Source organism: Pelobates fuscus, chromosome 8 (assembly GCF_036172605.1).
Source record: "Pelobates fuscus isolate aPelFus1 chromosome 8, aPelFus1.pri, whole genome shotgun sequence".
Classification (NCBI taxonomy): Eukaryota; Metazoa; Chordata; class Amphibia; order Anura; family Pelobatidae; genus Pelobates; species Pelobates fuscus.
In genome coordinates this window covers 49629055-49642567 of record NC_086324.1, presented here as the reverse complement: position 1 = coordinate 49642567, position 13513 = coordinate 49629055, and the positions used below count along the sequence as shown (strand labels likewise).

Genomic DNA, 13513 nt, shown 5'->3' with positions numbered 1-13513 from the left:
GGGAAAAGGCCAGTATCAGAACTTCTAAATGTACTATGCAGAGTAGTTGAAACTTCAATGGTTTGGACCATTTGTGATGGGATGGCCACCGACCCTATGGCGGGCAGATCAAACTGTGTGTTATATAACTTAGAAAAAGGCTTATTATTATACTACAGATGGTAAACTTATTTTCAATCATTCATTTACAGGGTGACAAAGAGGCTGAATTAGGGCTTCCATTTTCACCACTCTGTGACCGAAAAGCAACGATGGTAGCTCAGTCACAAATAGGTAATTTAATTCTTCATTTACTTTGATTTATTTTAGAAATTGTTCACAACTAATACCTCTGTCTTACATCATTAGATGTGACAAAATGTATAATAGCTACTATCATTTCCAAATAACTAAACCATGTTAGAATTTTAAATTTTCAAGGAATGCTATCTGTTTAATCCTATATGCTACTACAGATGGAAGTGCCACGATAATATATTGAGTAACTTCAATCTGTTTTTCATTTACATTTCCTCAGTAAAAACCAAACCAAAACATAGATTGACAGACAGTCAGATAGGTAAACAGAGAGACCTACATTTGTTGTAATTATTATTATTAATATTACTTGGTGATATGTAACTGATCATCACCTACATATCTTAATTTGGACTTTGGGGAGTCTGCCTTTGGCACAGAACTTCTGAGAAGTCCTATTTCCACAACTAACCCAGAATTCCAAGTGTGACATGCAAATGAGGACAGATAGGCATAACCTTATTAATGGAACCCCAAGGAACACAGCTTTTTTTTTTTTTTTTTTTAATCAAAGCACGGCTATTGAGGTATATATAGTCAATTGTTGGTTTATGTATATGTTTATATAGTATAAATTCATGTTTATGTCTTTCTTTAACACCTTTAATAACCAAGGATATGTCAAGATTTATATGGTAACAACAGATATGTGTCACCTTAACCCAGAAAGTGTTAACAACATGTAGTAAACGTGCATAATCAAAGCAATAGCCTCTCAGAGCTGTCATCATGTTATTGTGACGAGCACTGTACTATGCAAAATAATTTTTCAAAGCTGATAAATCAAAGGTATGGCTGCTTGTCTTTTCAAAAGATGACTTTTCCATTTTGAGTTGACAGAAAACTCCCACTCAATTTGAAACAACACATACATTGACATTAAAATGATGCACACAAATAAATTCAGTCCAAATGAACAGATTTTTCTTAATGTGGTTCCAGCATAATTAAAAACATGAATGATTTTATTGTAGTTATACATGTGACAATAGTATCATGAACAATACAATTTATTAAAAATAACCATAATATTGTAAAGGTTAACCCACTTGTTGCATGCTAGATGTGTAGACAGTCTTTTTAACACCTACCTATATGCTCTCCGAGAGACTTCAGCTTCCATAAATTGTGCATGCTGATCAGACCCACAAGGTCACAACTACACGACTAGTTTCTGGTCACTAATCCTTTTGGATCATAGCCCATGCCTTGGTTCAAAATAAGATGTATTTAAAGCAGTGTCCAATGCTAAGGTTACCTACAGAAATGCAGGATGAAGTCTGAATCATGATACTTGTCTATGCTCATTTGCATGTCAAGTTGGGAACTCTGGGGTAGTTGAGAATGCATGATTTTTGGGGGTTTCTGTGCCCAACAAGGACCCATTAAAGTCCAACTTAAGATATACAAGTGATGCACGAGTTTAATGGAAAGATAGAAATGAGCTCATTTCTAGAATGCCATAAAAAGAGGGGTTGATTTACTAGTTTTCAGAAACGAAATATTTCATAGTTGTGGGATAGATAAAAATAAATAAAAATAGACAGGGAAGATAATTTGATTCTGCATTTCTATGTATACACTGATCAGCCACAACATTGGGATATATTAGGCAGCAATTGAACAGTCCATGGTCAAATTTCATGTGTTGGAAGCAGGAACAATGAGCAAGTGAAAGATTACGAGTGACCTTGACAATCCAAAATAGTGATGGCTAGACTGTATGCAGTGATTACTACCTACCAAATGTGTTGCAAGCAAGGACAACCGGGTGAACTGGGTTATGGACGCCCATTGGTTCATTTATGCACGTGGGAAGCAATGGCTAGCTCATCTGGTCCAATCACACAGATGATCTACTGTAGCTCAAATTGCTCAAAAACGTAATCCTGTCCATGAAAGATGTCAGAGCACGCATTGCATCACAGTTTGATGTGTATGGAGCTGTATAGCCACACACCTGTCAGAGTGTCCATGATGATCCTTGTCCACCACCAAAAGGGTCTTCAATGGGATTATGAGTGTCAGAACCGGGCCTTGGTGCAATGGAAGAAGGTTGCCTGTCTGATGAATAATGTTTTGTTTTTTTTAAAGATCTGGTTTATGACCAGGTGCGTGTGCATTGTTTACCTGCGGAATTTATGGAAGCAGTGTTATGCTCTGGGCCATGTTCTGATATATATATCTTGGGTCCTGGCATTCATGTGGATGTTACTTTGACACGTACCACCTAACTAGAGATTGTTACAGACCAAATACACCCCTTCATAGCAATGGTGTTCCCTGATGGCAATGGCCTCTTTCAGCAGGATAATGCTCCCTGCCACACTGCAAAAAATGCTCATTAATGGTTTGAGGAACATGACAAAGAGTTCAAGGTGTTTCCATGACCTCCAAATTCCACAGATCTCAACCTGATGGAGCATCTGTGGGAAGTTCTGGAACAACAATTCCGATCCATGGAAGCCCCACCTCGCAACTTGTGCAAATACATGAATATAAGTGAGAGCACATACATAGGTTGGTAATATATTACCACTTCAGGATCCTGTACATATACAATCAATGGCTAGATGTCTGTAATAGAATAGATAATACAGATCATAGCGTAATATGCAACAGGAAATACAATCTTTTAAAAAAACAATTCACCCACCTCGCAACTGGGTAGACTTTGGCGGCTACTCTTACCCCCCTCTTTTTATTCCAAAAGGCAGACGGTAACAATTTTTTTACCGTCAGCATCACCTTACATTGATGGGTTATTTGTGACTAGCCCCCTATTAGTCGTTTCCCAGTATTTCTAACAGCTCTGAGACCTATTGTCAGCCACTTTTTGCATTTTTGGCTATATTTTAGTTTCAGCCAACCGGCAATTTTCCAGTACCAACTATTTTCACGTATATACTATAGTAGCACTGCACCTATTTTTTTTTTTCATCTTACTTGTGCAGACTTTGATGCACGATTCTTCAGTACTTGTATGTTTAACTAGTCCTGATATCTATACTTAGATCGGGCTCTATATTTTACGTTTATTATTAATCGTTACAGTTACCATAAACTGCAACATTGTTTTGTTGCAGTTAAGATTTATCAGAGGTACACTGAAAACTTTTGAACAGGGCCTCTGTGTTCTCCATTTATATATAAAGCATGTGTAGTGATAGAATTGGATATTTATCCTTTTTCTATTCAGGCTGACATTTCTGCGTACTTTGCATTCAGCTTATACATCTGATTATATTTCCACTGTACTATATAGACTGAGGAGTGTGATTATAGCGCTATATTATTAGACAACCTCTACATAGGTACGTGGATATTGCATTCCACATATTTCCAATTGATCAGGAATATGCACATAGCGCTATATTATTAGTCAGCTTTTTTTTATAGTTACCTATATAGCGATCTACGACTAGATACTTGATTGCTGTTTATTTAGGCTGACAATCTCAGTGCATCTTGCACTCAGCCATTATTTGTCTATTTTAATCTGTATTATTAAAAGTTACATTTTATTTCTATTTTCTTAGGGCACTCAAAGTTTCTATAATTATTTCATCTCATTAACTTGGCAGTAGTGCCCAAAGTCCCCTGGCTCTGTCTGTTTATTCAAGGTTTAACCATTTTTGAGACTTCTAACCCTAAATCACAGTCGGGGGCAGCCCAAAACTAGCCACTACTGGAGACATGGCTAAGTCAGAGATTGCACTTTTCCTTTTAGTCATACCAATTCATACCAGGAATGTGTGCTGTGATAGGCTGATGGTGGTCAGCTGACACTCTCAGCCAATCACAACCACCCACAGCTGCTCAAGCTAATGTCAGTCCTTCGCTACCAAGCAATTTCAATGGCCAAATTATCTCCATGTTCCCTCTATGTGATTCCATTCACCATCTTCGAATGTATGCAGTTCTTTAAGTTTAGTCAGTCTGTGGGCCCCAAATGTATTTTAGAGCTTTGTGTTTACTGCCCTAATGTTTAGTTGACCCATCCAAGACTGAAACAATAGATTCTGCCCATAGACACTGGATATAGGAAATATGCTAATATTTGTCAATATAGCTATGTCTTAAATACCAAAGAACGGAGTTTCATTCATTTCAAAGGACACAAATTGTTGGGAATCAAAATGAATTTAAAGTGAATTTCAATTTTTTTTTTTTTTTAAATTCTTTATTTTTGTTGTGCATGTTTTAAACAACTCGCGTGTGTTGCCACATCAGCAGTTACACGCAAAATCAAACTTTTTCAAACATGGCAAGTAACATATCTGCACATTTTTATAGATATTATAATACCGAAGTGATATGCAAAGTGTGGGTCTGTGAGTATACGGCTCCGAAACATGGTCGATCTATCTGTGTTAACACTAGGAGGAGCAGGTAATAGTCGCTTAACGGCTAGCACATTGCAAAATATTAGATCTGAAACTGTTAGAGAGTAGTCACACATTTTTTGAACTATGTTTGATCTATCTGTGCTAATAAGAGGAGCAGGCAATAATCGCTTAACGGCTAGCACATTGCAAAACATAGGATAATAAAAAATAAAAAAAATGAAAAAATAAAAATAAATAAATAAATAAACTATTAAAGATTAATCACACATTTTTGAGTATGTTTGATCCAGCTGTGCTTATAATAGGAGGAGTAGGCAATAGTCGCTTAACGGCTGTCCCATAGCAAAATATTAGATATAAAACTGTTAGAGAGTAGTTACACATTTTTTGAACTATGTTTGATCTATCTGTGCTAATAATAGGAGGAGCAGGCAATAGCCGCTTAACGGCTAGCACATTGCAAAATATAGGATAATAAAAAAAAATAATAGACTATTGAAGATTAATCACACATTTTTAAGTATGTTTGATCCAGCTGTGCTTATAATAGGAGGAGTAGGCAATAGTCGCTTAACGGCTGGCACATAGCAAAATATTAGATATAAAACTGTTAGAGAGTAGTTACACATTTTTTGAACTATGTTTGATCTAACTGTGCTAATAATAGGAGGAGCAGGCAATAATCGCTTAACGGCTATCACATTGCAAAATATAATAATAGGATAATAAAAAAAAAATAAACTATTAAAGATTAATCACACATTTTTAAGTATGTTTGATCCATCTTTGCTTATAATAAAAAAAAACTATATATATATATATATCAAATAAAAAAAAAAAAAAAATAAATAAAATAAAAATAAATATATATATATATATAAAAAAAAAATAAAAATTTAAACATGCAAATTTAAATAGATTTATCTCATAGATAAATTCAAACGATATGCTGCTGCAGCGTAAAAACAATAATGCTTATTGGGGTTATTGGCCCCGGGGAGGGGAAAACTGGTAGAGTACTATGTCTGCAGACACTGCGTGGAGATGGAAGGCGAGAGATCGGTAACCTGTGGTAAGTCCCAGTTCGTGAGAGCAGTTTACCCGATGCCATTTGTAAGCCAAGCTGGGAGTGGATCGGTGTTGGTCAGGCAGTCCTCTTTAGCCAATTCCCCTTCTGCAGGGGGGCCGCCGGGTTTTCCGAAGAAGTGTCCACAGGGGTGGGTAAGGGTGATGTGGGAGCTGTAAAGGGAGTTCTGCCGGATATGGGTCGGGCACACAGGTCACCCAGTTCTGGGTCGGACCGGCGACCGGCTTCGTGAGATTGCATGCTCGGGACCCCTGTCTTGAGGCTATGTCGCTGTAAGAAACTTGGCAGCCTGGTCTCCTGTTGCCACCTCGCCGCCTCTGTCGTGCAGGTAGCTTGGGGGCTGCGGCCTTGCCTGGAGTGGAGCGTCTCTTCCCTCCTTGTGTGGGTCGACGCTTTCGCTCCGTCTGTCGGTGCAGTGATACTTTTCTCGAGTTCACCTGGGGATGACTCGGCTTGCCTGTTTTTGTGGCGGTGTGTTGGGCTGCCGGGTGTGCGTGCAGCTTTTTGTTTAAGTTGCGCCAGAATCGGGCAAATGTAGCTTCCACGCGCTGCAGTATGTCGCTGTGAGTCTCCCCTGCGGGTACACTATTTAGTTCGCTGAATATGGATGCCGCCGCCATTTTGGTTGCTCCATGTGCTCGGCTGCCTGTGTGCTGCGGTGTGTCAAGCTGTGTCGCCAGCCCGCGATTGCCTCTCATGTCGCTTGGTGCAGACCGAGATGACCCCCATCGGTCCAGGGGGGGGGGGGGTAGGAGATGTCAGCCTCGAGGAACCAGTGTCCAGGTCAGTCAGCCCGGGGAGCGGCCGCCTCCCCGAAGCTCGATCTCCGGTAGGCCTCAAGGCTTGTTGTCGGGTCCCCGGGGGGTTACAGGCTTGTGTTTTGTGTCGGGTGAGTCCCCCAGGCGTCCCCTTCATGATGGCTTCCTGCCAGTGTGCGATTGTGCCGTTTTTGTTGGGGTTTTACCCCCAGAAAAGTAGATTGGAGCGGGAGCTGAGGTTCAGCACAACCGCTCAGTCTGGATGCCAGGCTCCGCCCCCCGTGAATTTCAAATTTAAGGACAAAAAAGTCAATAGACTGAATCAGCTATACTTCTAGTTCGGCTACTGTTGCTTTGAATTTGAAATTCACTTTGAATGCCCAATAATTCTTACATTGTTGAATAACCCTCATAGCAAAAAGAAAAAAAAAAAGAGGCGAATCACAAGGTTACTCAATACAGTGAGAATTCAAAGTAAATTCAAAGTAAATTTCCAATATTAAGAACAAAATAGCAAAACTGGAAAATTGTCTTATTTTTCATGCTTTTAGTTTGGCGAATCTGGTCTTAAACGTGAAATTTACTTAGAATTTTCACTTTATTAAATAATCCTGCAAGGGTTTAGGAAACTGTTGGCATATTAGACATACACACACACATACAAACACAGTCACATCGAAAACCGTTTAACATAAAACAGGATTGTGCAACTGTAATCGCTAAAGACTTCTATATTGACATGTAACCAGCTCAAGTACCAAAAATGTGCCTTGTAATACAAAATATCAATTAAAAAAAATGTCACAAGCATAACTGAATCAGTGTAATTATGAATCTAAAATGAATTCGCTGTATTACACAGCTAATCAGAATGCAACACCTCCTGTTTTTATTAGTATTTTGCTATGCTTTACTAAACACAATTACTGTTTGTCATAACTGTTAGATATCACTGAAATGCTTTATAACTTTCAGGTTTTATTGACTTCATAGTGGAGCCAACATTCACTCTACTTACTGACTCAACAGAGAAAATCATTATTCCTCTTATAGAGGAAACTGCAAAACAAGATCATTCTATGTTTGAGAAATCCAGGTTAGTCTTTTTTCTTTTTTTTCTTGAACATTATTAGAAACGTTTTATAAAAAATGCTAAATAAATCAATGATGAATGCTGTGGAATTTTTGAAGCAGCTCCGATATTCGTTTGCCAAATTACAATGAAGCATCTCCACCTAGTGGCAGTTAGTGTGTTTGCAGTTCTTGCCATTGCTGATACATTTCAAATATTGGTTACAGCCACATCAGTGAATGTTTGGAATGTACAAATGATCACGTGGAGATTCTCCACTGTTAAAGTAATACCTTTAAATGTGATTATGAAGCCATATTTTATGCATATGTTCACCTATTACATGTTTTTAGAAAATAAAGTAATTCTAGCCCTTTTAAACAGATAAAATCAAGTTGTCATTCATTCACTTTAATTCAACATTTTTAAACAATAATGTATATTGTAATAAATGTGCATTTTCCTAAATATAATTAGATAATTATTATGTATTAATATAATACTTTATAAATGTCCTAATTTCTAATATATATTCTGCAGTGCTGTGCGATGTACCCTGCAAATACTAAGGATAATTAGACAGACAGATAATACTTTAAGAGAAGTAGATGGACAGTCTATAATTGTGACTAGAATGGGAGGCATATCAGCATAGCTGAGGAGGGTGGTATCATGTTTCCATCTTATGGAACACAGTAAGATATCCTGGCATAAATTTTGATGCAGGACCAGGGCCGGCCTTAGGCATTTAGACGCCCTGTGCGAAAAATCTTCACAGCGCCCCCCCCCCCCCCCCGTCATCCATGTATTCTATAATGTTTGTGTTGTCTGTGTATGTGATAGTAGGTGTGATGACTGTGTGTGATATGTATGCTATGTGTGATATTTGTAATGGGTGTATTAACAGTGTGTGATATGCGTGTATTGGTTGTATGTGACACACACACACACACACACACACAGAGTCAGACGGCCATACACACACACACAGGAAGACATCCACACACACACACAGGCAGACAGTCATACACACACACACAGACACACAAAGGCAGACAGTCTCACACACACACACAGACACACACAGGCAGACAGTCAATCATACACACAGACACAGACAGTAATACACACAGACACACACAGAGGCAGACAGTAATACACACAGACTCACACAGTCATACACACAGACACACACACACAGAGGCAGACAGTTATACACACACACACGCAGACAGTCATACACACAGACACACACGCAGACAGTCATACACACGGACACACAGAGGCAGACAGCCATACACACAGAGGCAGACAGCCATACACACAGGCAGTCATACACACAGAAGCAGTCATACACACAATCACACACACAGAGGCAGACAGTAATACACACAGACACACACACAGAGGCAGACAGTAATACACACAGACACACAGTGGCAGACAGTCATACACACACACACAGACACACATGCAGATAGTCATACACACAGAGGCAGACAGTCATACACACAGAGGCAGACAGTCATACACACAGACACACACACAGAGGCAGACAGTAATACACAGTGGCAGACAGTCATATACACACACACACACAGGCAGACAGTCTCACACACACACACACACACACACACAGACACACACAGGCAGACAGTCAGTCATACACACAGACACAGACAGTAATACACACAGACACACACAGAGGCAGACAGTAATACACACAGACACACACAGTCATACACACAGACACACACAGAGGCAGACAGTCATACACACACACAGAGGCAGTAATACACACACACAGGCAGACAGTCAGTCATACACACAGACACAGACAGTAATACACACAGACACACACAGGCAGACAGTCAGTCATACACACAGACACAGACAGTAATACACACAGACACACACAGGCAGACAGTCAGTCATACACACAGACACAGACAGTAATACACACAGACACACACAGAGGCAGACAGTAATACACACAGACACACAGTCATACACACAGACACACACAGAGGCAGACAGTAATACACACAGACACACACAGTCATACACACAGACACACACAGAGGCAGACAGTCATACACACAGACACAGACAGTAATACACACAGGCACACACAGAGGCAGACAGTAATACACACAGACACACACAGTCATACACACAGACACACACAGAGGCAGACAGTCATACACACACACACAGACAGTAATACACACAGGCAGAGAGTCACACTCACCTGACAATCACACAGTTACCTGTGGAGTTCATTGTGGAGGCAGTGCAGCTCCTGGTGACTGTTTGGTGGGGAAGCAGGGACTCCTTCCTGCTTCCCCTGCAGCAGTTTTCCGGCGCTTTTAGCTCCGCCCCCGCCGCACGGTAAGCTCCGCCCCCGCTGCAAATTTAAAAAAAAAATTTATTTATTTTTTTTAAATCCCGGCCGGCTGTGTGGCCGCACGGCGCCCCCAGCTCGCACACCCCTAAGGCCGGCCCTGTGCAGGACATCCCATTCAGCATCACTAGAATGATGCCAAGTGCCTTCCTGGCATCAATGATAACGTGAGGAGTGCACTACCAAACCAACGTCTCTGTAATGATGTTGTACATTGATTCAGTGTGAAGAAAGATGCAGAATGCTCCATCCATGCCAGTTTATATAGCTAAAATGATGCAGTCACAGCATTATTCCGGACTCTCCATTCTATGGCATTTTGGCATTATTCTAATGACACAACATTCTAGGTCTATTTATTTTTGTACTAAAATTAGATTAGTGCCCTGCTGTGGTCTCTAGTAGCACAAGAGTGCTTTCTTATGTTTCTCATGTTTTCTGCTATTCTGTTTTTTACTTTGACTTTTTACTTTTCGACTATCCTGACCTCTTCTATCTTGATTTTGACTTGTTTACTTGTCTTTACTCCTTTAACCATAGCTTGTCCCTTGACTATTCTGTATCTGCTTTATATGTTAAGCCCGGTAAGAGCTACGGACCCGTAATATGTATTTTTCTTGTACTGTCTTAGATTTGCATGTTGGATACTCTGTACCTTCCTGGCAGCTGGGAAGTATATGGCTAAGAGAGAGGAAGATATAGGCAATAAATGAAAAATATGAAAAAAAAAATGAAAATATTCATATTTATGAATGAGGAAAACAGGGTATTGGGGTATTACAAGGATGGAGGCTCATTGGCATGACTGGGGAGTGAAGAGGTATATGGACAGGACTGGGAAGAGAGTAATATACAGTGGTACCTCGGTTTACGAATTTAATGTGTTCTCCAGGACATTTCTTATTGCGAAAAATTTGTCAACCGAAATGCGGTTTCCCATAGGAATGCATTGAAAACCAATGAATCCGTCCTGGAGGTCAGAAAAAAGTCAAAATAAGCTGGCATGGAAACCAACCCACAATGCAGTACACACAATAAAAGGAATGCAAACGAAGCTCAGCTCCCTACCTTTCCACAGCTTGAGAAATGCACCAAAAAAGTTTTTTTAAAAGTCCCAAAACCACTGCAAAAAATGTCCAGACTGGCTCCAAAACTCGACGCAGAAGCCGCTCCAACACCTCCAACACCTCCACACTCGACGCCACATGCTACCCACAGACTTCAGCATGCACAGGGGCCAGGGCCGTCTTTAATTTGGATTGGACCCTGGGCAAGCATTTACTTGGCCCCCCTAACTACATATAGAGACGCACAAATACACTAAGACGCACAAAGACGCACAAAGACACACACACGCAGATACACACTGACCGCATATAGATACACACAAGAACATACAGATACACACAGACTACATATAGATACACTGACACACACATAGACACACACAGATACAAACACTGGCATGCATGCAGATACAAAGGTACACACACTGACTTCATATAGATACACCGACACACACACTTACACACATACAGACACACAGATACACAACCTGACACACATGCAGATATACAGATACAAACACTGACACATACAGATACACACACAAACACAAATGGACAACATACAGATACAGAGACACATTCTGCCAGACGTACTGACACAGACAGCCATACTGAAACACACATACACAAAGACATACTGAACCACACGAACACTGACATACTCACACATAGACATACAGACATTCTGGCACACATACACACAGACAGACATACTGAAACACACATACAGACATACTGACACACTGACAGACTCACACACAAAGACATACTGACACACTGACAGACTCTCTCTCTCACACACACACACACACACAGACATACTGACACACTGACAGACATACACACATACACTGACAGACATACACACATACTGAACCACACAGACACTGACAGACACACACACAGACATACAGATACACTGACAGACAAACTGGCACACTAACACATACACACATACATATATACTGACACTGACACACACACACACACACTCATGCAAAATTTGATAACCACCCTCCAGTTTCTTACCATTTCTGGAGGGTGACTTCCCTTGGGTCCAGTGGGCTGGCTGGGGTGGCTGGGAGTTAAGCTCTCCCGGCCTGGCCCCCTCCGGAACAGCTTCTTCCTCCCGTGTGGCTCCTGTTTCTGTGGGAGGAAGTGACGCGCGGCTGTCACTTCCTCCCAGTCGGCTGCCGAAAAGCAAGGGCCCGGTCGCGCTGTTAAAGCACCACAGCACCCGACCGGGCCCCTGCTGACACAGGCCCACAGGGTGGCCCTAAGTGCATGGGCCACCCGATGGGCCCCCATAGTTTGCGGGCAGAGGGCAAACGGAGCAGCTGTCTTGGGCCCCCCAGCAGGGACAGGGCCCAGGGCAGCAGCCCCGTTTGCCCCCCGTTAAAGACGGCCCTGACAAGGGCGGCGCTATAAACCTCCCAGGTGCAATGCATCCTTGGGAAACTTGCTTTGTATTGCGAAAAAAATGTGTAAACCGAGGTATTATTTTCAATAGATTTTCAATTGTAAAACGAAAATTATGTTAACCGAGGCGTTTGTAAACTGATAAACCACTGTAACTAAAACTGCATAGGAGAAGTATGGGCTTGATCACAGTATGAGTTATATAAACATGACTGGGGAGGGGAAGGGTGTATATGAGCGTAACTAGGGAAGTAAGTATGTGGACATGAATGACAAATAAGGGAGGTATACAGGTTTGACCTGGAAGACCATTATATGGACATGACTAAGAAATACGTGTGGTATGTGAGCATTACTGAGGAGGAACAAAAATAGATGTGCGTGGTAAACACTGACACACTGACAAAACACTGGATATTGCATTGTCGGTTTCTCAGCAACTATGGACATATCAATATCTATTGCTTGGAAGGAACTATAATATGGTTTTGCAAATAGCAATAACAGAGCCACAACACCAGATAATATGCAAATGGTGAATCTTAACAAAGACACTGTGTGTGTCGAAACGTTGCCGAGTCCACCTATAAGGTGGAATAAAAATCGCCATTTGCATATTACCTGGTGTTGCAGCTCCGTTATTGCTATTTGTATATTTTGAAGGTTTTGGAGGTTGACCTTGTGAGCCTACACCCACATTGCACAGGAATACTGTATCTCCATGGTCAGGCACTAGAAATAGTTTTATCTAATAAGGTTTTTTGTTTTTTTTAATGACTGATTTTAAAATTATAAGCACTGTCTTTATTTTGATCTGATCCCTTCTTAAGATATTTTATGTAAAATAGGGTTCTTTATTAAACACTATATCCTGTGTTTTTTTTTACTGAGTTTCTTCCATGTACTGGCTATCATGATTTAGAATTTTTTGACTCTATCTCTCTTATTATCAGTATTTCTATTATCTGTTTGTGTAGCCCCAGTAATCTTGCGGTTTTATTTGTTATCTTCTATTACATTCATTATAGGCACCCAGACCACTTCACTGAAGTGGTCTGGG

General features: G+C 40.6%; 1 protein-coding gene across 2 annotated transcripts in view; it reads left to right on the top strand.

The window, feature by feature from the left end:
* Positions 1-13513, top strand: part of PDE1A (phosphodiesterase 1A) — a 314453-nt gene that overhangs the window by 276535 nt on the left and 24405 nt on the right. For both annotated transcript variants that reach the window (XM_063428688.1, XM_063428689.1), the window contains exons 11-12: positions 192-273; positions 7467-7587. In XM_063428688.1, the coding sequence (XP_063284758.1) occupies positions 192-273; positions 7467-7587 (203 nt within the window). The remainder of the gene's footprint in view (positions 1-191; positions 274-7466; positions 7588-13513) is intronic.